Source organism: Myiozetetes cayanensis, unplaced genomic scaffold (genome assembly GCF_022539395.1).
Source record: "Myiozetetes cayanensis isolate MyiCay16 unplaced genomic scaffold, myiCay2020 scf5-8, whole genome shotgun sequence".
Classification (NCBI taxonomy): Eukaryota; Metazoa; Chordata; class Aves; order Passeriformes; family Tyrannidae; genus Myiozetetes; species Myiozetetes cayanensis.
Window position 1 is genome coordinate 65758617 of NW_026087742.1, and position 23163 is coordinate 65781779.

Consider the following 23163-nt stretch of genomic DNA (forward strand, 5'->3'; position numbering starts at 1 on the left):
ATTTCCTATAACACAGTTGTTTATGCAGACATGATTATTTATCAGCACATGAATATTATATACTGGTTAAAAAGATATGACAACCTGCTGATATTTTATCTCCTTTACACATCTGTGCACTCATGGTGCACTAGCAGCTGTGCATACAAGTGATAGAATGTAAACTTGCTGAACTAGTCACCTACCTTATTGACACATTCGTGTGTTACTGCGCCAAAGCTCTTCAACTGAAGTTAGCAACCAGAAACCGGGCTCTGTCTGGCTGCTAGGGGACAAAGTAAAAAACATGTACTAGTACTTTAAATAAACCTATTTGATATCAATCAGTTAAATGGCTACAGACACGTGAGGTTTGATTGCTATTTGTTTACTTAAGTCCAGTTAGCTTATGTCAGTAAATTGTTGTGTCACTCAAATTGAGTGTTAAATCTGTCTAAATATGTGTACGTGAATTGGTAGGAATCTTCAAACAGATTGGGTTTAAATTTATTTTGTTTAGCCATTGCAAGCTTCTATTCTATTTAAAACATATTAAAATATAAAAAACTCTTACTGAGCTGCAGTTGCTGTAAATAGTTTACCAGGTTAATATTAATTGCCCAAGTGACTACTGTGTTGAACTTATTTTCCAATTGCCAGGTCAGAAACTTTCCACATCTGATGTGCAGCTCACCATTAATGAGTAAATGTGATGTTTTTCCTCTATAACCATGTAACTCTACCCTGTTCCAGGTTTTCACACTTTCTTATGGTTATGTCAAAATAATCTTGTTTAATAACTGAATATGCCTCTGGACTTCACCACAGTAACTGAACACCTATCTCACAAATATTATACCCACAACTTAGAGCAGAAAATTATCACTATCCCTGTTTTGCAGAAGGAACGATCAAAATAAAAGAAGCAATGCTTTGTCTAAATCTCCCCAGTTTGTGGTAGAGGTTAAGAGTTCACGTGTCGTAATGTAGTATCTTAATCACAGCCATTCTTTGTTTCTTACATATTTAAGTTCAAAAGCCTGAAAAGAAAATCTCCTTAATGTTTATTTTGCCTAACTAAACACAAATTAACTCTTTTCTCTAAGTCATCTTCTTATATAGGAACTGATTGCAATTTGGAAGGAGTTTCACAAACGAATTACGTTTTCACTTTGTTTCATTCTGAGAATTTACATTCACTTTTAATCCCTGTCTCCCGAAAAAGGCCACTTTCCAAAGACCTGTGAGTCTATGAATAATTAAATCTTAAAAATTTAAAATATAAATTTAAAAAATGTTTTGAGCTGTAGAATGTATATTTTATATTTTTTATATCATATTTTCGGGGGGGGAAGGATAAGTTTCACAGCAGGCTGGCGGTCTCATGTGAATGAGATTAGTCTAGCTTATCTCATTCAAGCAAACAGAAGATGTGGTGAGGTGCAAGAAAAGGAGATAAACATAAGGCAACATTGTGTAGGTAATATGTGTGCATAGAGAAAAAGAACAGGTGAGAGAGAAAGGAGAAATTTAAGAGGAGAAAACTTTTTTGGTTTTTGATAAGTAGCCACCAAATGCATTCTCCAGTTGTGATTAAGATTGGAGAGAGTCCACATGATCAAGCAGGAGGAGTAGCTAATAATTGGTCCTGTTAGGGTATGCATAGTTTGTTAATAGCTCTAAGAGTTTCTTCAGAGCTTCTATACACTATCAGGCTACGGTTTTCAAGGATTTATGTAAATCTTTATGAATGTTAGACTTAAAACATGGCCATGTGAATTATCAGAATTCCATGACATTGTTCACAGTGTCTGAGAATCTAGAATAGGCTCAAGTGATAGCATTCATCTCATGTCAGTATCCTGCACAAAACCCTGGTACTTCTCAATAGTTATCCCTTTATCTGGCCCACAAAAATGAAATGAAAGTCAGATGTTTTTATTCTTTTTTCCTCTTCTGTGGAAAGGCAAAGTCTCCTGAAGTATCTCTGCTTTACTTTACTTTGACTTTACTTTTGACTCCTCTATTTCCATGTTTATCTTTTTTACTTTCACATTGCCCTTGGGACCTTCCCCTCACTACTCAGTTTTCTGTGCCCAAAGTTTAATTCTGTCTCAGCAATGACCTTGAGAATTCCAGATGAGTTTTCAGCATTTCATTATTAGTCATACTTTAAAGTCTGGCTAATACTATCTTTAGCTGTAATTAAGTTATGCTGAAGAAGATTGACTAGGAATAACCTAGGACAGAAAGCCAATGTGTTGGATTTAGGAACCTGGAGAGTAGCAGCTGCCATCTACAAAAAACAGAGGTAGAGAGAAGTTCAGACACTCATAAAAAGCTTTAGAGTCATAAGGGGGAGGGCAGTACGTGTTAAATCAGGGATGGAAGCTTAGTGGATAAAAGGAGAAAACTGCTTTGTTGGGGGAGAGGGGAAGGAAGAGGTATCTGCAGGGGTTGGGAAGACACGAATGAAAAGATGTGATTGGTAACAGGTGCCATCAAACAATCTCTATCACTACCTCTTCCCCCTCTTTTCTGTGTAAAAAGATTGTACACGATAATGCCAAAATTATTTGTGTTTCCAAGGGGAAAGACTTCCTGCTCATCTATGTGCTGCAACTTGTTTTATATAAAATAAATGCTGATGTACAATGCTTAGCTCTTTTTAAATGTTAAGCCACAGAGTAATTATCATTTTTCTTATGCTACGTTTATGTTCCAAGATTCTAGTTTCTATTAATGTTCTGCATGTTCTCTAAGTAGATTACAGGGACATTTCTGCATCATAAGTAAGCCCCGGAGCTATTCTCGACTTTAAGCTTGGAGAAACAAAGTGACATTTACATTGGTAAATGAGTGTTGAGAAGTTCCTGGCTCATTTTTTACAAAGAAAAATACTCTGCTATTTCTGATTTTTTGTTATCTATTTTGTTTCTGTCAAGCTTTAATAAAAGTTGAATTCCAAATAGTGCTGCATATAGGAAGGGGAGGACTTAACGGCAGTGTACATTAATTCTTTTCTTGGAGCTGTGTTATTCAGAATGTGTTACTATTTTCATATATATTCTTGAAAGAATTATCTTTGCATTCACAGTGGTACGCAATGAGCAGTTGTGTACTAAACAGGAAGTTTCATAGGGAAAATTCAATTTATTTATGTATTATTGGATGGAGTTGGCATGCGTATTTTAAATTACACATTTTTGAGAGAGCCAGAATCAGTTAAAGTGATAAACGTTTAAACGAGAAATTGTTAGATGTTGATCAATGTGAAATTGTTCAGATTTTCCTAACATTTAACCTATGTAACATTCCTTTTTCCTGTATTAGCTGTGAATATTTCTATCACATTCTTCTACATATCTAACTGTGTAAAAATTTTACTTTTATTCACTTTGTGGTAGCATTTGAATATTACCAAGTGGAAAATGAATTCAAATACTCTGTAAGAAATAACAAAGACCTAGAGAGAACCAAACTAGAACATTACCCTCTCAGAAAATACAGCAACTTCTACATAATAATTTATGAAAATAAAGGTGTTTTGACATATTAGCATTTTAGCATCCATTTCCTGTAAGCAGTACTTACTAAAGAAAGCATACATTTTATTAAACTTTAATTTGAGTAAATGAATGTCACAATAGCTCAGACTAAAGAAAAATATTGGGGGAATTAGTTACAACTACAAATATACTTCTGATTCTCAATACAAAAGTGAAAAAAACCTTAAGAATTTAACATGGAAATTCTGAATTATGAGGCAAATTATTTCCTGTTTTTGTTAGGTTAGAAAGATTTAACTGCTAAGAACAAATTCAAGACACAGATGAAATAGTCAAAGATTTTTATGTATCAAAAAAGACAGAAGCTGTTCACTGCAATGACTGGGCCACTTTATTGTTGACACAGTTCTAATGCATTCACCTTATAAAACTGCAAGTAGTTTGTAGATCCATATAGTCACAGATCTCTCAGTTCATTTTAAGTTTTTATATGCACTGGGATATAGAGAATTTGTGAATTAAGTGTAGTGCAGAGAAGCCATCAACATCCTGCATATGGTCTGGCATCTTTCCACCACCCAGTTATCAGGTTCATTTGTTTGATCAGGACATTTTATACTGTCTTCCAGTTTCCAGCTTTACAGTGTATATCCATGTGCCTAAGATAACCATATGTGCAATTCGCACACCAGAATTCTTGCTGACTTCTCATATTTCCAGCACAGCTGCAATTAGGATGCAACTATGTCAAATACTCTCTGCCTTATTTGAAGGATTGAACCATGACTTGTGATGTTTTCTTAATTTCGTAGACAGTTGTTAAAATCTTCTTTAGGTTATAGTTTGTCTTCTGCAGTGTGTGTCTGGGAGAAATAAAACCCATGAAGAACAGTTCTAAAATAATGCTTTGTCTGAATTGTCGGTAGTTTTGAAGAGGAGACGTTGTAGGTACTACTTTTGCTCAAGAGTCTCATTCCTTGATAATGACACATATGTCTCCTTTCTCTAGTGCACTCCAAAGTTCAAGTGTCATACTCAAATTTTTTCTTCAAAGTGCTGTATGCAAGTCATTGCATATGTTGAAAGGTAGAATCAGGTTCTACTTCAGTCATCCAACCTGTTGTTCTCCAGAAATATGTTTATGCCAACAATCTGTACAGAGACCTTCCTTTGTTTACCTCCATTTTAGCTGGTGAACTCCAGTGCTATTAACAAGTACTGCCAGTGTAAAGATGATCTGAGAAGCTGTTTGTCAAGTGACAAAGTAGCAGAGATGGATCTTGCCTAATTTAAAAAATCTGTAGTGTAGATATCTGCATCTAAAAATCATCTAGGAATTTGTAGTCAGAAAATCAAAACAGGCACTATTGTGGTGTGATTTACCATATCTTCATTTAAAATGAGCAAAATTAATATTACCTTTTAATTTCTAACCAACAGCTATATAGAAAGGGATCAGTTTGGTTTGCCTAGGTTTAAATATTATTACCTAAGATATGTAAAGGACAACGTGAGGAAATCCAATCCAGTATCCAGTCACATATTCCAAAGCCAAACTGCAACCAGAGTTCTAAAAAAGATCCCCCTCCATCTTAGTATCAGCGATTAAATGATACAACTTTATTTTTAACACACCTTTACTTTCACAGAAAGTTATAGTATGAGTGTAAGGGAGATCCAAGTAAGGAAATGCACAGCACTTCATAGAGGGCAATATTTTTAGTATTTTCACTACCATCACCTGATATGCCCATCAAGCTTGACCCTAGTGAACACCTTGAGACAGAGGACTGTGAAGATGGTTACTTCTGAACCACCCTGCCCTGCCTTTTTCCATATTAAGATCATTTTCTCTTAAGAAGGAGTTGTAGGAAATTTAAAATTACTTTTTTTTTTTCTCTGAATCTCTCTATGAATACTTGTGTATTGAACATGAACTTTTAATTCTTGAGAGACTTGAGAAATCATTCTGAAATAAGCTCTTTGCAGGACACTACAAAATTAGTATAGCATTCTTAAGTGCCGGTTTAGGTTTCTCAAATCACTAGTCTTTAACATACCCGTAGCCTCATTTTCTGAACTCTGTTTTTCCCTGTGCAGACTTGTTTGGAGACTACAATAGCTGCCTAAATGGGAGGATATGTGCATGTGAAGACAGATTTCACTGACTTGCCACGAACATGTTTTTCATCCCAGTATGGCTGTTTTCCCTCACTTGCATGTTCTATTATATGTATTGGTTTTATTGTTGTTATTTTAGAAGGTAATGTAGTCACCAGACTGCTAAAGTCAAACCTGTTATTTGGCTTCCATATTGAGGAGAGTTGAGTCTCTGGGCTACAGTTGTAGTGTACTAAGTCTCTTTTTGAAGCAGTTTCTTGCCCAGTCCCTTTCATGCGTGGGAGATGTACAGTCAACTGCTCTTGGACCTAAAGACAATGCTGTAATCTCTCAAATTTCTCCAGACTGGATATATATTTTTGAGTTATAATTTAACCACATGGTGACCATATGGCAGTTAAAGTGTGGAATACAAGCTTTCCAAAGGAGGTCCTGAACATGCATGCTTTTCTCTCACAGTAGAGGAGACTTACAGATTGGAAGTAGGAATGCGTATCTGAAATCATCATCTTAGTGCTTGACTCACAGATTCTGAGACCTTAACTTTTGAGCAGCATCTCTGAGGGAGGAAACCTCTAGTTTTGTCTTTCAACTGATTTTTCTGATTTTTTCAGTGAAATTGGTTTTCATTTTTAAAGGTGATAGTATTTAGCGCCTTTTCAGTGTTTCCATTCTTTTACTTTTATGCTATTTTCTTCTCTGGGAACACTTACCAGTCATCAAAATTCGGTGGTTCTGCCAGAACCTGATATATTTTCTAGGACAGAAATATCTTGTTCAGCTTCCACAATACAAGTTCTCTGCTTCAAAATGGAGTTATAATCCAAGGTGAAGTTTGCAATTGTAAATACATAAATATATGCAATCATAAATTGCATATAGAATTCCTAAATTCTATATGCAAAGCTAAAAGTAGAATACCATTTGTCATGGTAAAGGTTTGGTTAACTGTACATGCTGTTATCAGAGCCACTTTGTCTTGAAAGGATATTTAACCATGGGCTTTACTGCACAAGAAAGGAGTCAGATGGATCTGGCATCCTTTGGCTTCTTCTATGGTTATTTTAGTGATAGGAAAAAGCCATTAGATTTACCATCCAAATGAACTGTCTTCAGACCACAAAGGTAGATATTTCTTCCTACTGAGGATTTCCACCTGTTCAGTCTGATCTATGTAAAGCTTCTTTTAAAGATCCTTTTATTGTGATTATTTGGGGTGCAACACATCCCTGCATAAGAACGTAAGAATTGACATGTATGTAATTGATTCTTGTAAGCCATTTGCTTTTTCTTCTTTTGCATCTGCTTCCAGAGCATGACATATAAATATGTATAATTTTAACTGTTTATGTAGATTCACATATTTATTATAATTCTAGACACACATATATAATGTTAAGTGCCATTGTGAGCTTTTGAGTGTACAGAGAGGATTCTTTCTTCTTTAATTCTAGTTACATGACAGAGACAGTAAAAAAAAATACTGTTAACAATTCACTGAAAAGAAATGAGATTCTTGATAAATGCCTATTGTACTCAATGTAGGCAATTTTTTTCATGTATTTCATCAATTAGTTACATGATAAAACAGCTCTGTTTTATGCCTCAATCGTTTTCCCTGTCAGAAATTTGTTTTCCACTTTGTTTTGATGATTTAAATTATGGTTTTGTTATAATATTTAATATTATACTAATTTTGAATTATGAAAATACAAGATGCTCTTTTTTTAAGTGTATGTGTGAACATATATCAAGGACATCAAAACCAATATAAACAGAGACCGCTTTATAGTATCTATAATTCAGAATACATTTATATTTTATAAGGCTGCATGCCGTATTTTTGCATTTGCTTATCTTTATCTTCTAGTTGCATTGCTAGTTTAAGGAATCAGATTTTATCCTTTGTATTCCAATACTGATCTTCAGTCTCTGTTTTTCTAAGTGCTATTTTAAATTATCCATAATAAACAGGTAAAACCTGTTTATTATAACTTGTTAGAACTTGTGTTTTAAAATCAAACATCATAATAAAAATCTGATATTTTTCCAAAATACGAGTATTATGAGCAAGTAACATCCAACTATTTTTCCTTTTTTACTTTAACTTTTAAAAATTACTTACGCTCCATTGGTTTGGTTCCGTTGACATATTTTAAAGCTTGATGATTTTCAGTTAGTTGTGCAACACCAACACTGATAGGATTGAGGTTTATAAATTAGCAAGGTAGAATTTGGGAAATATGCCAAATCAGAAAACATTTTAATTAATGAACATCATGGGAAAGACTGATGTCTGTCTTTTGTCTGTACCTAAATGTGGAATCATAGAATCATTAAGGTTGGAAAAGACGTCCAAGATCATTGAATCCAACCTTTGTATCGCCTTCACTGTTTGTATATTGGCACACAAAATTGTTTTTGCTATTTTTAACTAAGGTTGTTGGACATAAGTTACCAAAAATAAATGGAAATAAGCAAGTAATTTCTTCTGATACTATTTACAGTGCAATACATGTTAACCTCACTTCACCTTTCTTCTGCGTTGCTCCATGTTCTCAATCCATTCATTCTAATCACTTATTTCGAATTCTGGCTACTTTTTGGTTATGTATGCAAAATTTCCAATTATTCTTCTATAGCTAAAGTAATCTTCATTAAATGTGAATTGATGTGCATAAATAAGTGCAATACAGGATGTTAGATTGTTCTAGAGTGTGAATCTCTATATGTTTTGGAAAACTTAAGTACATAGTCTGTGGTGTGAAAGCTTGTTCTAAAAATACAGTTCTTTTTTAAAAATTAATTTGATCCTTCAAATATATGTGCAAGGGGAATTATGATTGCACAGTGGCTATTCAGGATGAAAATTGTTTTAGGTGAAGTAGAAGGCTGAGAAAAATAACTGATGAGAGTGACATGAGAAATCAATTCAGTTTGTGACAACTAAATTTCAGTATCAAAATGGAGGTACCCATGGTGAGGTAAATATCTTTCTTTGCTTTATAGTTAAGAGCAGCCTAGTCATTATGGCTAGTTGTTACAAAATGATTCAGCCAACACACCAATAGGCATCCCAGTTCTGAATGGAGTCACTTTCCAAGCTACGTTGCCTTTAATTGGAAATTAGATTCTTAACTGATGTTTAGATACTTTTAGATACATCAATTTAGGTGTTATAAGTTGAGTGAATCCCAGTTAATGTGTCACACAGCTCATTACTTTAGTTTTTGCACTTGTGCTGGTATGCAGAACCGGTTAGCATCCTTAACAAAAATTCATCAGGTTTCTGTGGACTGACTTTCAAAATATTTAATAATACAGTCTTGATACTTGTTTGTATGGGTGACACTAATTGTACATGAGCACTGTTTTTGTGCCAGCCACGTAATATAATTTTTTTCCTTGTGTCATCTTAACCCACCTTCTCTTACTAACTGCATTGTTTTCCATGTGTCCACACTGCCACGTCCCCACAGAATATTGCATAAGTGGTGCGTGGGTGCTTGTGTTCCTGGAGTTTGTGACAATGAGACTCTCTGAGCGCAGAGAGGAACTGGGTGAATCCACCCAGAGGTGTCAGTACTTGTAATCCTCCCAAGAAGGATTGCTGTCTGGCTCTCCAAAGCCAAAGCCTTCAGACCTGAAAGCCTCAACATAGTGACACACAGTTTGTATGGCATCACTTGCTTAGACATCCAGGAGCCAGCATGGCAAAGACCAAATTGGCAGAGAAATTGAGAAATGCAGAGCTTTAGCAACACTGTTTTCTACAGTGCACTGAGTAACTGAAGGGAATATTGTAAGCAAACAATTTGCACAGCTCTGCGTGGACTCGACACAGTAAAAATATATAAAAAATGTTAATCATCCCTTCCTCTTCGCATCTTCCTTTCCTTAGCTTATCCTGAAACTGGTACATATCCTTCTACACAAAAGACTTTTCCCATCTGCTTTGAACTCTAATACCCATTTTCCCCTTTTTTCACAAGGTCCCATTCCCTTTGGAACAAGTTCACATTCTCAACCCAATCTTCAGAGCTGCTTTTACCTTGCTAGCTTTTTAGACCAACTTGCCAGTTCTTAGGATTGGAAAATAATATTCATGGAATAAGGTAGCATGCCAACAGTAGCAGGTCTGACTCTTGTTTAGAACTTAAAAGTGAAGGTAAGGATTAAGATTGTGCAGAGAAATTTAAAAAGATGGTTAAAAATATTGCAGTTCAAGATGGAACTTTGTTTTCAGTATCTCCTTGTTTGAAAACAGCAAATTTCTTGCAAATGGGCTGATTTTCTTTCCTGGTTTAGCAGTACACATACCGGTGATTCTGTTGGATTCAGTGGTTCTTGTGCTGTTTTGCCAAGTTTGTTAAGGTCTTGCTCAGTAAATATGGAGGGGGTTTAGAGCAAATATTAAGGCAACCTTAGCTAAATCCTTATGATAAATTTGTCTGTGATGCCAAAATAACTTAATCGTTGTGGACTAATTTTTCATCCCCAGTCCCTGTCATTCCTTCCCGTAGCTTCACATTAGAGAATCCTCCTGTCACAGGGGAAGATTGTGTGAGAGCTGGCTCTCCAGGGCCTATTCCAAGTCTGAACACAGACAGTGCTGTCAAGTACAGGACAGATTCTGTAAAGCAGAGAAGACTTTAGACTGCCAAGTGGATCTTGATACAAGAGAATTTGACCCTACACATACAAGTTTCAGCTCTGTTTCTGAAATAAATCTGTGTGACAGTTTTGGGGTTTTGCCTTGTTCAAACATGTAACTATTTGGTGTACAGAATAATGCAGTTTAAGTATAGGAACAGCATTTGCTAGTGTCAAAACATTGTTTATGTACAATTTAATCTCCTGTGATGGTGTATTTATTTGCTGTATACTCACTTGAGTTATTTTCATCAAGAAATTCTGTCTATGTGTCGCTTTGGCAACATCTTTGCAGAGCTTACAACTTTGAAAAACATGTTGGCATCAGCTATGCAGTCCTTTTAAACAGCTGCTCTGCAGTCATGCTGTTTCAACATGCCACCACACATGGCTGAATTATGCAAATAGTTAATATTAAATGACTGAGATACAAGAACAATTTGTACACTTGATAAAGCCAGTCTGTGGAGTGTAACATCCATTCATGTAACTGAGTTAGTGTGCGACAATTTAAAGGCTACAGCATGATTCTTTTGACTTTGTATCTTGTACTAAAAGCAGCAGTGGACAGAGAGAAGGTATATGGCAGGAATGTTTTAAAAGGCTGAGACCTTTTTTTAACTCATTACTAATAATGCAATGAAAATAGAATGTGCCTCAATGTAATTTTCTGGCAAGTATTAAGAAATAGGTAAGATGTAACAAATGTTTCTCATTCAGCTATAAATATGAATTGCCCTGTTCTGATTGAGAGATAAAATGTTAATTATAAAGAAGATATATATATTAATGCAATAACAGTATTGCTTATTGAAGAAAACATCATTTGTAAAAAGCAAGAAAACAAAACCATAAATAGTTTTTTTAAAAAATTAACATTGTCTTAAAATTTACTTTGAAAGGCTTTTCTACTGGCTTTACTGTCCTACTTCTATAATACTTAATGCTCTAAATAATAATAATAATAGTAATAGTAATAATAATAATTAATACTTTAAATTCTGTAACTTACATGAACCAGAGGGGGAATATTAGGCACTAAGTGTGATGCAAGATGACAAAAGATGATGTTCAGTTTAAGTTACAAAATGCTATTTTTTTCCTTTCTCACTCTACTGTACATTTTGAATAATCTGTTTTGTTCAGCTAAGTAGTAAGGAAAGATTACTTTTTTAATTAATCCGAATTGTTTTCAAAGCAAATTATTAGGATATCCAGAAAATGCCTCCATTTCTATATGTTGTCGGTTTTCTTTTCCCATGTTGAAACTTTCATTTTTCACAAAATTTCTTTTCCAGTCTGATCCTGTTTCTGCTGTATGTCCTCTGAAGGTTTTTCATTGATTTTTTTCTTTTCTAATCTGGATAGAAAGACACATATGTTTCTCTACTAATGTATTTATACAATTTCCGTGCAAGTACTAGTGCTCAGAAGTCCAGTTTGTCACAGTCATTCAAATTAGATTTGTAAACTCTTTCAGCCTGACAGAATAAAGGCAAATAAATTCTTTTAAATTAAATGGAAGTTTAAGTTAAAAGGGATAGTGGGTTCTTTATTACAGAGTAAATGTTTTCTTTAGCTGCCTTTAAGCAAGACAAAATTTGAGTTATATAAATCCTCCGTGCCCATTTTATTTTTTTACTTTTACTAGGGTCCAATTAGTAATCTGATTAATTATAGCAAGTATATGTTCATTCTTGTTATATTTGCTGATCCACTTACACATTTAGTTTGGCGAATATAAAGTTATTATTAACAAATAAATATTTAATTGGTTCAAATGTAATTTAACTAAATAACTTAGCATTGTTCTTTTGTGGTTTTATAGGAACTAGCCACAATGAAGCAGATTCTAATTAGTCTGCATGGTAAACACTATGAACAAAATCTACCTCAGTCTCATACTGATGTAAGAAGTGCAACTGGAAAAAACAAATCAAACCCTTCAGTAAAACTACCACCAGAACACGAAGAAGAAAATATATTTACACCTAAGCCAACGTTATTTGTAAGTACAATGACAAGACTAAGTGATAATTTTTCAATAATTCTTCTCACTTTTTAAAAAGAAAAACATGGGTTCATACGTCAAGGAGATGTATAATTAATTCAGCTAAATCCTTGCAGCTCTTTATGAAGTGGTCAACGTCAAGGAGATAAATTACAGGTTTTGATGTTATTTAGCAACTTGATACTTTCTACATCTTAAGTTCACAGGAGACTAGTCCTTTTTTTTAAAAAATATCATTGTAATATTTCAATACTGAGAGTGATTAGCAAAATTTTAATAGTTGTAGGGATTCATAGACTGTGTATTATTTTAAATCTATCGTGGTCGTGTATGAGTGGAGTGCGTGCATATATATATTGAGCAGCAGCAGTGAGGAAATAGGTGCATTTATGTATATTTATAGTCATGTATATGTGTATATATCTAAATACATATAAAAAAATAGAAGACCAATATTGATATCACCTCTATTGCTAAGGATACCTAATATTACAAACCCCTGTTTTATTCCTTCAGAAACTAAATGCTTGGATTTTAGTACATGAAGTGGCCTGCTTCAGATTTAGCGCATCTGGTATTTGAAAGCTTCATTAAAATGGTTTAGAAGTTTCTGACTATGGCTGTGTCTGAACTGATAAATTCAAGAGAAACAAGTTGCAATGCTGAATCTCAAAACAAATGATAACTTCAATACACTTCATGATGCTGCCTTTCTGTAGGGTGTATCCACACTACAGAGCATATGTGTTATTTTGGTCCGAATATGAGTTTTGGGGTTTTTTCTTTTCCTGGTGGAGACTTTAATATTCAGTGTCTCAAACAATATGAGGTTTGTGTTGCAGCATGCTAGGCACTGGTTTTATAACACAAAATGTAGAAAATGGCTGCATCTCTTGGACATGATGTAAGAGCATTGGGGGATTTTAGGGGTTCAGAATTTGCTTGGATAGCTTATGAGACTAAACACAGGCTTACCCAGTGCTGTCTCATCCACAGTCCTTTTGGTAGTGCTAAATCATACTGCTCAAACTTTGTCTTTGATGGAGCTGTTCAGTGATCCAAAACATGAGAAAACAACTCATTTTTGCAGAAATGATCCAGGGTTTCAGTGCGTAATCTGTCCTGTCTTACTTAGGGATACAGATGGCATAGGTTTTCTTGTTAGATGGGGAAAAGAAATTAGTAGTACCATGAAAATCCTGCCAGTTTAGGTCAATTTCTAGAATTTTTAAAGCTTGCACAGATAGACCAGATTTATTTTTGTAACTGAATTCTTCAAAATTAATAAAGAGCATTTTTTAAACTGGATTATTAAGTCTTGGAGGAAGGAATGAATAGAAAGCAGACAGAAAATGGAACTAGAAAGTTTAAGGACAAAAGACTAAAGAGTGTGGTATTCACTAACTCAAGAGATTATACCCAATCCTGAAAGCAGAACAGTCCTTACTTTGTTCCACCTCCACTTCATTAGTTTTATTTCTATAAAAACTAAAACTATTTTGTTTTATACAAACCACCACTGAATTTGCAACAAGAATGTTAAGCAATCCTGACTGTGTAGCAGTAGCCCGTAGGATTATGAAGGCAAGGCAAAGTTGCTCACAGATAACTCTCTGCAGTTAAAATACTGTCTGCAGTGTCAGAAAACTCCTGAATTCTTTTATTTTTATTAATCATTTTTAAGAACTAAATTTCTGCATAAAGTGTTGGTTAATTTTGGCACACCTAAGATCTCTTTTCTAAGTTCCATTCTCTTCTCAACTGAGAAAGTCAGATGATGTTATTTGAAATGAAACCTATTTATGGCACAGTTATGCATGTTTTCATTGTGATGGCTATTTTTAAATATAATTTAGTTTTTACTGTATAGTCTACTTTTATAATCTGGAAATAGGGAGGCTGTAATACAGATATGTTGTAATAGTAACCTTAAATGCACAGTTTTGTTTTTAATACTTGCATTTAAGCAAAAAACTCAATTATCCCTGTGAACTACATAGGAAGGAAATAGACTTTAATGTAGATTGCGTGTTTTTCTTCTGATGTTCACTGCCGCACAATTAAATGTTCTTTATTTTACAGACAAACAAAGAGGCACCTGTATGGTACAAGAAACTGCAGAAGAAAACATCACCATAGCATTTTTCCAGAAGTATTCAAAATAATTCTTTGGGGAGCTTTTCTTCAAAGGAAGTCATTTTCACCATAATGATGCCCTTTTTACCTTAAAGGCAAACAACTGTTTTGGCTTTAGCAGCTGTTTTGGATCTTTTGTAATTGTCAAATAATCTTATGCTTCATAAAATAATTTTTAGATCTGTCATGTGAATAAAATGTGTGGAAATAATGTGTGCAATGATTTTACTAACATATATTTGAATTTTAAAAGATAAATAAACATTAGCATGTTGTACACATTTATAATCTGGGCAGTTAAAGGATGCGTTATTCAGAGTGGTCAAATGAATACATGTTTCAGCTTTTTTATATCGTTTTTCTTGGACCCTGTGTTTCATGTCACATTCCTTGCAACTATTTTGACTTACAGAAATTTAAAAAAAATACATGATTTAGCATTAAACTACATCCTACTTTCTATGTCAGCTGGAAAAAAATAATTTCTTATCAGCTTTGATTTGTAGTTTGTCATTTGATGTCATTTGTATAACCAAACAGGCACTAAAAATACTCTAAAGAAGCAATAAAATGCCTCTTAATTATCAACAATGATACTTAATGGGCTAGATAGTAGTGTAGTTACATCAATGAAATAATAAAAAAAGAACCCTGATATGTGAGTACTGTAAGGCTGTACTGGTGAAATGGGTAACTTGCCATATTTAATTGTATGAAAATAAACCCCATCTTCAAAGAAGACATTCTACTTATTTATTCCACTCCACCATCTATTTTGACTGTAGAAAAGTTCTCTAATATTTTAAAGCACTTTTGACTGCATATGGTTTATTTCTATATATAACATAAATATAGATGATATTTTTTTAAGTACTGCATACTGAAAATATTGCTTGAATTTCATTTAAGAGAAAGCTCCGTTTTCTCAGCTCCTTTTTCATTGACAATATCTCTTCAATCGATTATTTGTTCCTACCTGGACGTGAGCAGTAATTATTTACTATATACTATTGAGTTATATCAAGCTAAAGATTCCCAGATACACTTTTCTTCATTTTCCAAACAGCAATTTGAAGCACAGCTATACCTCCTCTACTCCAGGAAAGCTTCAGTTTCTTTTATTTTTGTTTTTTAGTTCTGAGACAGTGAGGTAAAAATGCTGGCAGTTACGCATCACAGGTTTAAAATTATCATTTTGCGAGTGAGGGAGGCCAAGTATGTAGACAGAGGTAATATCTTTTATTAGGCTCTTCACTGGGGAAGGAAATCACACAAACCTATCAGTACAGACATTTCTGAATAACTTTGGTTTCCTGAAGTCTAGGTTTTATCTAATTTATATTTTTATGTGAACAGAATCCTTAACTTTTACTTCCTATGAAACAGCTCCTATATGCAGACCTAATTTTGTAGTTTGCAATAGATACTCCGTAATGATTCAGTCCCCAGTTTAACTTCCCAGACTATCCAGTTTGTCTGTTACCAATGAATAATTAAATTGTATTATCTAGAAGGACTGCGAGCTGTTTTAGGCAAGATACTAGGCTAGAATCTTAAGTATTTACTATTTGTTTGCCTATAATATCCTTATAGACAAACTGGTGAGATAAGGAATGTAGGGTGGATGGAAAATTGGCTGACACACCAACCTGCAGAAAATGTGATCAACAGTGCAAAGTCCAACTGGAATAGTAGCATCCCTTGGCAAGTTCACAGGCAATACCAGATTTGTGGGAGTAGTCTATACAGTGGAGGGCAAGGTCTCAGAGGATCTCAACAGGCTGGAAATTGGGTCCACAAGAACTGTATGAAGTTTAACAAAACCAATTGCAGTCCCACACTGAGGGTGGAATAACCCCATATGCCAACACTTCTGAAAAGCAGCTTGGCAGGAACAGACCTTAAGGTCCTACTACACAACAAATGGAATGTGAGTCGGCAATGTGCCAGCTGCATCCTGGGTGCCTTTACCAACAGGATAGCCAGCAGATGCAGGGAAGTGATCCCTTCTGTTTGGTACGTGGGAGATCGCATCTGGAGCATTGCACCCAGTTTTGGGCTTGTTCAAGAAAGACACTGAGATACTGCTGGGAGTCTAGCAGAGGTGCACCAAGATGATCAGGGGCTAAAGCACCTGATGTAGAAGGGGAGGCTGAAAGAACTGGGTTGGTACAGCCTTAAGATTAGAGGACTTAGGGGAGGCACTTGTTGCAGTCTCCACCTACCTAAGAGACAGCAGGGCCAGACTCCTCTCAGAGGTGCACAGCGATGATAGCCTAAGAGACAATGGACACAGGGTGGAGCACTGGGAAACTCAGTTAGCTCTTATGAAAAATGTTTTTACTGTAGCGGTGGTCAAATACTGGAACAGTTAGCCTAGAGAGGGGATGGAATCTTCATCCTTGGAGGTGTTCAGAACTCAACTGGACTAAGTCCTGAGCAAACTGGTATAATAGGACCTGACTTTGAGATGGACTAGATGACTGATTTTCAGCATTCTTGTCCAACCTAAATTACTCCATAGTGTTATTTCTAAATACACTGATACAAGATAGTGACATTTATTTGCTTTTACTATTCAAAAGACAAAATTCTGTTTAATTCTTCTATGGAAATGCAATACACAGGAACATTTTGACTCTTACAGAATTGTGCATTGTAAAGTTCTTTGTCCTCCAGGCAGCCCATTTTTTTAAGAAGGCTGCCAGAATATTAGGCTGATTTATGGTAAGATTTTATTAACATTTAAACAGCTCTTAGGATGACAAAGTGACATATTCTGACAAAGGATTGAGGGGTTTTGGGTTTGTTTTTTTTTTTAATTATTACCGAGGTCCATCTTTAGATGTGCAAAAATAATTTACTGGAACACACCGATAACACACAGTGTTGTTGGCAAGTTCTTGTAATCAATGTAGGCCCTTTGTAAATCTTCTCAATATGTTTTGGGGTTTTTTTCCAGTTGAAGATTTTGTATTTTTCCTGTGATTCCTCACTAGACTCCAAGGCTATAATTAATTATCTAGGAGGAGACCTTCTAAGCTTCTCATGAGAAAACTAGAATGTCACTTAAATATAACTATTCAAATGTAAGATGCCTTACAGCAAAAATTAATTAAGCTTTTTACTCTTTAAGTAATGAAAAGGTGCAGTTGCATTACCTGTACAGCACTTTCACTGATGTTCTTTCCCACAAACATAGTTGTCAAATGAATTGTTCCAAAATTATTCTTCATGGTCTTTGCAATCTCCCATTGTAGCAGACCTTGTGTCAATGATGTGTGAGTCAAAAATAATGAAGTAAAGAAAAATTTCTAAGGCCAGTCATGCATCTAAGTAACTTGTGACTGAAGTGCCAACCCACATAATCATCCTCAGTTCCTCTTTTTCAAACCAAAGGCAGCAAAGCCTAAATAAATCTTTATCCACTATTACATTTCGTGGTACATTAAGTAGGTGTTACTTAAGTGATAAGTTTTGTAAATATAGGGTTTAAACTGGAAAGAAGGAAGGACAGTGGTTTAGAGCAGGTTAGGATGTTTTTTCTTTTTTTTAACACTGTTTTTTCTTTTTTTAATTGCTTTCTCACCTTTCTGTCCCTTGTTTGAAGCAAAGAACCTTTAGTGCATCAAGATAATCTCTTACTTGAGGAAAAATTTGAAAACATAATTACTTTTTTTTTAATAAGGACCTAAACTTTTACAGCTTATTGCTGAATCCTATGGTCATAATTCACTGGCAGTGTAGTTTCTAAATATTTTCTGTACAAAGAAACAATATGTCATTGGGATTTGTAGTCTTCATCCCTTTCAAGAATCTCTGTACAAAACAGTGATGAAACCTTGTAAAAAATGAAAAATTGTAAATTCAAATATTAGTTATCTGACTATTTGTCAATATCTCTGGGATACAATTTCCTGCCTCTTAATCATTAGCTGTTCTTCTCTGTCTCAGTTATACTTTTGTAGGAAACCTAGTTCCAGAAAAAAAAGAACACTTCAGTCTATTTAACCTCTGACATCTGTAAGACGGTCAGGCAAAATTCTTTTACTCCTGATAAGCATTCATCAACTTCCATGTGTTTGAAACAGATGACTCAGAAAACATGACATTGTAGAAACAAATTATTACCTTTTGAAAAAGTATTTAATGTTATTATGTATGTGTGCCTCACTCAGTTGTCGGTCTGTAACACATTTACATGAAAACAAACTTATGCACAACAATTTGAGTCTGTAACATCCTGTCATCTTTCAGGGTTGTGCTCGTTAGGGAGGTCTACTGAGGAAAGCGTTTCTATCCCTGTTAACATTACATTTAGTAGATCACATGCCAGACTTCTTACTGAGTCAAAGAAATGTATCCCTGGTATTTTCCGATACCAAAGAATATCGAGAATCTGTATTCATTCTCAACCTTTGAAAATGAAACAAGTATCTCTAGAAGATCAAGTTTTGCTTAGTGTCTTTGGGCAATATTATCCCCTTCCTAAATTCCTAGGATTGATTGGGAACTCTTGACCTTTAAAATGCATGCTTCCGTAGCTTAAGTAAGGCAGTTACACTTGGGGTATTTGGGGCTGAAGCTGGGCAGCAATTGACAGCAGTATGAGGTGCCAACTCTCGGGGACAGCATCGCTAGCAGAAACGTACGGTAGTTGGGAATTAGGGCAGAGGGAGTGGCGACTGCTGCAGAAGCTTTTAGCAGTAGAAGGAGTAGGTACAGTTCTTCGCAGATGTCAGACCCTCTGCAGCTCTTTAAGCCCTCTACTGACAGCACAAGAACCACGAACTTTCTTCTACAGAGTTCATTTTGAAGAAAGAGTTCCCCGGGTTTCTTTCCTCACTGATAAGTTTTGCATGACAGTAAATACTTGTGGAGTTTGTTTCTTGGTTTTTCTTTTTGAGAGAGACAGAGACTTTTTCTCAGGACATTGGAACTAGGTTCAAAAAAATGGTGAATTTCAATCAGTTTACCCTTTAAAGGATGAAGGGGACAAAAATCCCCAGCAAATTTCATCCTCATAAAAGGAGCAAATGGCAGAAGTATTATATTAAATGTAAAAAGTTAGGATGGATCGTGGAAATAGCTTTTACTCAAAAACTGAGATGTTTTCACAGACTGTGTGCCCTTTTTGAAGATAGTACAGAAATAACCACAGCAAAAGAGAATGCTGCTTTGACTGAAGTAATAGAATCAACTTTGTTTGACCATGAATAATTGAAGTCTTTGTGTTAATGCTCCTTTTAAGGGAGTAGTGGATCAGTAAATGTAACTTAATTGCAGGAAAAGTCTTATGGATGGAATTTATGACTGTATTTCAATGAAAGTCTTTTCATTTTTCCTTTTGGTTCAATAGAAAAAGGATTACTTAGATTATTCACTGTTGCAGCTGAAATCGTTAGCAATTCCCAGTGGTCCTGTTTTTCGTGATTTTAGAGATACATATTGTGGCATGCAAGACTGTCTTTTCTTATTCAGTTTTTTAGAAGGATTTGTTTATTTTGTGCATTATTATTAGGTAGAGTCTGGCAATGTAGTGCTTGACTTCTACAAGGGAATTTTCATATACAATATATATGTGAATATACATGTGAATACAGGATTGTTACTGAAGTGCAGTGGTTCTTCTTTAAAAAAAAGTTGAAAATATTCCCACTGAGTTCTCTCTGAGGCCTTGAGAGAGGGTCATTTCTGTGCCCAAGCTTTCTCATTCTCCCCATCACGGGTAAAGTCCCACACATACAGGAGACTTGTCACTCTGTGCTTTGCAGGCCTGTGGTTTCCAAGCACACAACTCCCAAAGCCAGTGGAGCAGTCATCTGGGGCTACATGTAAGACATTCACCAAAAAATTAATATCACTCATCTGTGGTATTGTGAGAATTCTAAGCAAGGGAAAAATACAATATTTCAATGCAGTCTATGCACTTGTCTTTTTTTCCTTCCTGGAGGTTAGCATATAAATAGCATTCCAGTGAATCTTCACTTTTGGGAAACAGTCTACAAGTCCTGCAAGGATGGCTAAGTCCTTTTTTTCTGATACTTCATCAGAGATGTTCTGTGTTCAGGTACTGACCAGACAACTCCCAAGAGATCATTAGGCACCTTTTCTTGGACATTAATCTTTATTTTATTAACTTATTATTTAAATACTAAGTCCCCAGAATTCACTCACTCCTTTATGAGTAAAGGAGTACGTGCTTGAAAGTAACAATGAGCAGTAAAGGGACTAATATGTCAATGGCTTGAGTCTTACTGAATTAGCACATTCCTTGTCATTTTGTGTCATTTCTTTCATTATTGCAGTAATTACGTTGCAGAATTGCATTTGTGCCATTCAGCAGGGAATGGGAGAACAATAACAGTGTTTACCAGCAGCAGGAGGGAGCTTACCTTTCTTTCTCAACCCTGAAAAATCTCTGCAGGCTAATCTCAGTGGCAGCCAGGATGCCCTCCTACACAATGAGACTGTCTGAAACCTCCCTTAGGGAAACCTGAGTGAGCTGATTAGATCTCTTGTCCATGAAAACCAAATAGCCAATCCTATGAAATATAGCGGTTTTTCATTCTGATGTGCCATTTCAAATCTGTGCAGGCTGAAACCTTTGTCAAATATATTTACACCATGATAGTGATTCTGAGATAGCTGAATGATTTAAAAACAAGTACAGAGTATTTTCAAATCAGTAAACTCTGTGAAATTACAAAGAAACAAACTATGTAAAGTTTTTATGTTTCCAGGTGCAGTAATATCAAGATCTTTGATAATTTATTATTCTTTTGTAGTTGTAAACTGAAATGTTTTGTATATATTCATATACATTTTTAACATAAATGTAAGTGAAATTATTTGGGTTTAGTTATATTTATTTTTAATACAAAGTAAAATATTTTTCTGTGAGCATCCATGTTTAAGGTGGTTTTGGTCATGAATTAAATTACAATAAAGTATCTGGAAATTTTTTTTTTTAAAAATATATTACTGTACTGCATCGTCTTCATGGGCTTGTCTGATCCTCTGTTCTGGCTCTAGGAATTGTAAAATTTTTGACAGAAAGGTGCAAACTCTCCAAGGCCCAAGAGCAGACAGCACCGCATTTACTGATTTTAATTACAGCCCTAGTTTTCATAAAAAAAATACATTATCTTTGATAAGCAAGCTTCCAGATCCACTGGATGTTTCTGGAAACAAGATTGCCTAATCCAGTTTCTCAGCTATGTTTTTTGTTACTCTTTCATCTAAGAGATTTTCTGTGTTCTATATTCTTATCACTTCTATCTAATTTCTGAAAACATAACAATGTAACTGTATGGTTCTCTTGCTTGGGTGCCCCTCAGCCATGGAGGTGTCAAAAGCAGACATATGCTGGCATTCTCAGACATCACCTAAGCTAGTCCTAGTCCTGACAACACAAAGCCCTACTTCTACACAGAGAGATGACAGTACTAACATTTCTTCACCCTGTATGAAATGCCAGTTGTTGGGTTTGCAGTAGGAACAAGCGTGATCCTGAACATGGATTTATTGGAGCAAAAACAGTTTGAACAAACCTGGTAAGGCTCTTGGCTTCACAGTGCTCTGTAGTCATTAAACTGCTACCATAAGAAAATGAGTACCATTTTCCTCAGGTTGTGGATAGGATTTAATCTGATCATCCCTGCTGAGTGTTCATAGAAGGTAAGGTAATGATGGGGGCATTCCTGAAGAAAGGAGTGGTCTTCAGCCTTTCAGCTTTGAAAAGACACTGCCAAGACAACATTCAGAACTTCCAGTCTATTAGTTTGAGGCACCTTCTACAGACTGTGTAAAAGCTCCAAAGTACTGATGGGGTACTGAATTTAATATGTGCCTCTTCCTTCGTTTTCTAATATCTGCTTTAAAAAAATTCCAGTTTTCTAGGTTTTTATTTATCCCATTCTTAAGCACCTGTCTTCATGAAAGAGTAAGGAACCTTTGACAAATATTAAGGATTATGGATGCCATGACTACTTGAACACTTTGCAAAGGTTAGAACTTTTCCATTGTATATTGCCAGTTAGAGTACATTTAATACAATAAAACAAATTAGGGCCATAGCATTTGATGGAAGGTAGATATTTAAAAATATAATGCATTAATGATTAATGAAGTAATTGTAGAGTTTAAGCTGCATAATTCAGTGAATAGGCAACTTTTTTTGGCTGTCTGGTTATTACTTAGCTTTCTGTGAGCCCAGTTTTCACTCCTGCATTTAAAGTAGAGGGAGGTGGGCATTGTATGACACTCTGCCTCAGTGTGATATTTTTGAAGGAAATACTGACATGAAACTAGTTTAATGGTACCAAAATGTCCTTGGGATAAAGAACATAGAGCTTTCTTTTTTTATATTCTTAAATTAGACACCAGGAAAGCTTATTGACACTGCTCTATAGTATAAATAACGTCACCTGGATTGGAAGTGCTGCAATGGATTGTTGCAAAATGCTTCTGTTGATAGAACACAGTGGACCAAGCTGGTCTAACCTACTATGATTAATTATTACATAGGTGAATTTCACTATCTTCAAATAATTGTTTTAATGTAAGATTTAAAATAGCAGGAATGGATGCAGATGTGATGTTGATGAAAGACTGTTTGTGCAATTGCAACCTGCTGTCTTTGCATCACCTGGCAATGCTAATATGAAGCAAAAGGAAACGAGGTAACTTTTTCTTCCCTTCCACTTTTATTTCTTTTACTTGTCAGTGAAGTCATATTGAATGCAAAACTTA

General features: G+C 35.1%; 1 protein-coding gene across 4 annotated transcripts in view; it reads left to right on the plus strand.

Annotated features, from left to right (window-relative positions):
* The window catches only part of PIBF1 (progesterone immunomodulatory binding factor 1), a 109538-nt gene extending 88361 nt beyond the window's left edge, over positions 1 to 21177 (plus strand). For 3 of the 4 annotated variants that reach the window (XM_050331584.1, XM_050331582.1, XM_050331583.1), the window contains 2 exons: positions 12091 to 12270; positions 14356 to 21177. In XM_050331584.1, coding sequence (XP_050187541.1) covers positions 12091 to 12270; positions 14356 to 14412 — 237 coding nt within the window. In that variant the 3' untranslated portion in view covers positions 14413 to 21177. Of the gene's footprint in view, positions 1 to 12090; positions 12271 to 14355 lie in introns of those variants that run through there. The other variant, XM_050331585.1, reaches the window with a different exon arrangement.
* The last annotated feature ends 1986 nt before the right edge of the window (positions 21178 to 23163 follow it).